Source organism: Aptenodytes forsteri, unplaced genomic scaffold, assembly GCF_000699145.1.
Source record: "Aptenodytes forsteri isolate BGI_AS27 unplaced genomic scaffold, ASM69914v1 Scaffold126, whole genome shotgun sequence".
NCBI lineage: Eukaryota > Metazoa > Chordata > Aves > Sphenisciformes > Spheniscidae > Aptenodytes > Aptenodytes forsteri.
This window is the reverse complement of record NW_008794599.1, coordinates 2,142,273-2,145,995: the sequence shown is the minus strand read 5'-3', so window position 1 is coordinate 2,145,995 and position 3,723 is coordinate 2,142,273. Positions and strand designations below refer to the sequence as shown.

Sequence of the window (3,723 nt, the reverse complement as noted above, 5' to 3'; positions counted from 1 at the left end):
GTGAGCGGGAGGGCTCTGAGGGGGCTGAGGCGCCCCCCATCCCCTTCCAGACCGGGACACAGCAGCGCTCTGCAGGTTTTCGTGAAATTTATAAAAATACCACTGGAAAATTGTGGGGTTTTTTTCCTCCAATAAAAGGAAAAAAAAAAGCAAAGCGGCAAGCTGCCCTTCTCCCGCTTAGGTGACCCGTCACCATCACTTGATGTCTACGCAGACCCGCTTGGGAGGCTGCTCTGCGGCACTGCCGCTCCCCAGGGTATCGCCGCGGTGGCTCCTTTTGGTCTCGGGGGGCTGCTCGTCTCCGTCCCCCCCCACCTCCAGGCCCCGGGGGGGTTTCGATGCGGCCCCTCCGCACAAAGTGGCGGGTGGGGGCGCCCCCCCCCCCACCGGCCTCCAGCCCCTCGCACTTGGGGCGGGCCAGTAAAGGCTTGTAGGTGCGGGCTTTGACGCCTTCCACGAAGCCGCTGACCTGGCTGCAGAGCGGAGGCTTCGTATCTCCCCAGAGGACGGTCGTGCTGTTCCCTGGGCCTGTGATACAATTGAAAAAATACCAGTGGTTTGAACAATCTATTTCATTACCCCTTTCCTTCACTTTTTTTTTTTAAAAACCAGTTACTCCCATCCCAAGGTATTGCCACAAAACCATCCCTTACTTTTTCCAGTAGCCACGGGAGCAGCGTCTAACCCTCGTAACATGTTACGTAGCACTTGAGTTTTGACTGCGTGGTCGGCCCAGAGCTGCTGTAGGTGGGTAACGTTGAACTCCTGCACTTCTCGGTCGTAGAGCCACTGAAGGTTTTCGAACTCGCAGTCGTACAGGACAAGGGGAAACTCGACTGCCATGCTAGGGAAAAGGAGAGAAGGCGTCACCCGTCGCTGTCTGGAGGGATGCTGTGACAAAAAAGGCTCGCGCAACAGCGCGTCAGCCCGTCCTTTCTGCCAAAAACAGCCCTGTCTTTTACAGAACTCCTTTTCCCGATAAAAACTGAATTAGTTTTAACCAAATACCAAGGACTAAAGCCATCAAAAGCTTGTCCAAAAGCAAGAAAAACGTCATCCTTACGGATACCTCCCAGAGAGGCCGCCGGCAGCTTGCTTCCATATTGTGAGAGACGGCTTCGCAGGCTGGCAGAGAAGTGGCTTGCCAGCGGCACTTCGCGCGCAGCCGTCGCTTTGAGAAGCAGCCCGGGAGGTTTTCCCGAGCTCTCCATACCTGTACTGCGGTTTTCGGGGGTTCTTCTCCACATCCAGCAGCTCGTCAATGATCTCAGGGCTCTCCATCCTCTGGCCGATGAGGAAGAGGATCGCTACCATGCAGCGGACTTGGTGATACAGGAACGCCTGTCCCGTCACTTCAAACTGGCACAGACGGAAGGGATCCTGCAGCCCCGTTTCTCCTCCTCCCTCCACCCACATCACTCCGGCGCTGAGGATCGTTCTCTGGAAGTTGACCACCCCGTTGGCGACGTCCATTTTACACAGGTTACGGAAATCGTGGGTCCCCACGTACCTCTGGGCTGCGAGGTGCATGAGGGCCACGTCCAGGTCGGCGCAGGGGAAGAAGTAGCGGTAGGTCCTCTTGAGGCAGCTGAACCGGGCGCTGAAATCGGGCTCCACGGGGGCCCAGGCCAGCGCCCGGATGTCGGGCGGGAGCACCCTGTTCAGAATATGGGTGTAGCGGAGCTCCTCCTCCCTCTCGCTTTTGCCTTCCGAGTCGCCCTTGTGGCCATTTAGCTGCTTCCCCTCCGACAGGTTCGAGCGGAGATCTAGGGAAATCACCTGCAAAATGAGGAAAGCCAGGATTAGATCGCAGATGGGCATATTCGGCGTGTCAAGCCAAGTCTTCCTACACCGCTGTGAAATAAATTCAGGATCTCCTACAGATGAAGGTGTCTTAAATCAGGCGATCTTACCCCTCCTTCCTGCGGGTAAAGCTGCAAGTGCCTCTGCTAAGGCTCCTAGCAGATGCTACGGATTCCTTTAATAAAACAGAGAAAGTTGCAGACTGCCTACGTAGCATGGTCTCGAAATGGCTTCAACTTTAGTCAATGTTTTTAGGATATAATGTGCTCTTTTTTTTTTTTTTCTGGAGGGGAGGTGATGACTTGAACCCCAGCCCGGCTTCCCGGAGGTGATGACTTGAACCCAGTAGCAGCCCGGCTGTCTGGGAAACGTGATGTGGGAGCAAGTTAATTAATGCCACAGGTGCCTGCGCACTTTAAAACGGCGCAAGAAAAGGCAGCCCGTGCCCTTATTTCGTGCGGCTCGTGTTGTGAAGGAGAGCAGACCGCCCACCCGTGCCAAAACCACCCCGGCGAGGCAAAAGCTAAGCCAGCTCCTCTTCCTGAGCCGGGAGGGAAGGAGAGACTGGCCCGACAGCAAAGCCATCGCGGCGCAGGAAGGGCTGTGCTTTCCCCAACGGCTCAGCCAGCCTGATGGCTCCGTGCCCACCGAGCGGGCCGGCTGGCTCCCCTCCCTCCAGCTCCCACTCCCACGCTCCCTTCCGCTAGCTGTGGCTCCCCTCAGACCCTTCTGCGCAGGAATTCAGCTGCCTGACTCCGCAGGAAGCTATCCAATTCTAGGATTTTTTAGGTGTGTTTTTTTTTTAATTTTTGTGGGGTTAGCGAGTTAAATCAGCCGAGAGGGCTCTGCCAAGCGCTGCAGTCGGCGCAGGAAGAGCAACGAGCGCGTCTGGGGAGGAAGGGGCATCTCCCCTTTTTTGGCAGCGCTGAGCTATTGGGGAAGCTGCAGCCTAAAACGCATTTCATCCTCTCAAAACAGGCCCTTGGAAAAAAAAAAACACTTCGAGGGTCTAAAATCATCATTCCACATGGAGGAAGCCATCGCCAGGCTTGCTTTCAGATTTAAAAGCTGATGGCTTTTAAAAAAAAAAAACCCAAACGAATCCAACCCGTGCTGTCTTGGCTCGTCGCTGTGGGACAGTAATCCCACCGGATCTCCGTCCCACACAGGAGCCCAGAAATCCGGGGGAGCCTGGGGGGGATCCTGACCTGTCCAAAGGCACTGACTCCTTTGTCCGTCCGCCCGCAGCGGTGGTAGTTGGAGGTCTGTCTGTTGTCTACCAGCCGCGTCTTCTTCAAGGCTTCAAACAGTTTCTCTTCGATGGTGTTGCTGGTGTTCTCCTGGCTGGCAAAACCCTGGTAGCCCCAGCCCAGGTAGGCGATCTTCAGCGCCACGTGTCTGCGGCCGTAGGCGCCGAAATCGAACGGCCGTTGCTGGCGTTTCTTGGCTTTCCCGGGGGCGGAAGGAGCCTCTCTTCTCCCAGCGCCCTCCTTGTCCTCTCGGAGCTTCTCCTGCAGCCGCTTCACCTCCTCTTCCAGCTCCTGCACCCTCCTCAGGAGTTGCTCTTGATCGGTAACCGCGCTCCCCTCGGCCATGGCCGCTGTCTTGTAGCCTTTATTAGTGGCTGGTAGCTCCTCGGGGTCTGCAGAGAAAGAGGGAAATCGGGGGGGGTTGCATTTTTATGTGGCTTTTATTACACCTAGAGGCTCGCTCTGTAAAATAATTGTTACCCGTGGAATAATTCTTTATTTTCTAACCCCTCAAGTGTTCCTAGCAGAGCATGGGAAGGGCCAAGGGGGCTTAGCTCGGACAGCTTCGTCTTACTCAAGTCTCCTTTTTTGCACTTTTTAATCACTCCTCTTCCCCCCCAGCCGCCGCCACCGCGCATCGGCTCTTGCTCCGTCAGCCCAGGATCGGCGG

The 3,723-nt window shown here is 56.0% G+C and overlaps 1 protein-coding gene across 1 annotated transcript; it reads right to left on the bottom strand.

Moving 5' to 3' along the window:
* Nucleotides 1-159: 159 nt before the first annotated feature.
* PUS3 (pseudouridylate synthase 3) lies at nt 160-3,438 on the bottom strand. Its single transcript, XM_019470387.1, is given in 5 exon segments — nt 160-315; nt 317-528; nt 654-844; nt 1,214-1,779; nt 3,012-3,438. Coding segments are annotated over 5 exon segments (1,476 nt in total). The 5' UTR covers nt 3,399-3,438; the 3' UTR covers nt 160-195.
* Between the last annotated feature and the right edge of the window lie 285 nt (nt 3,439-3,723).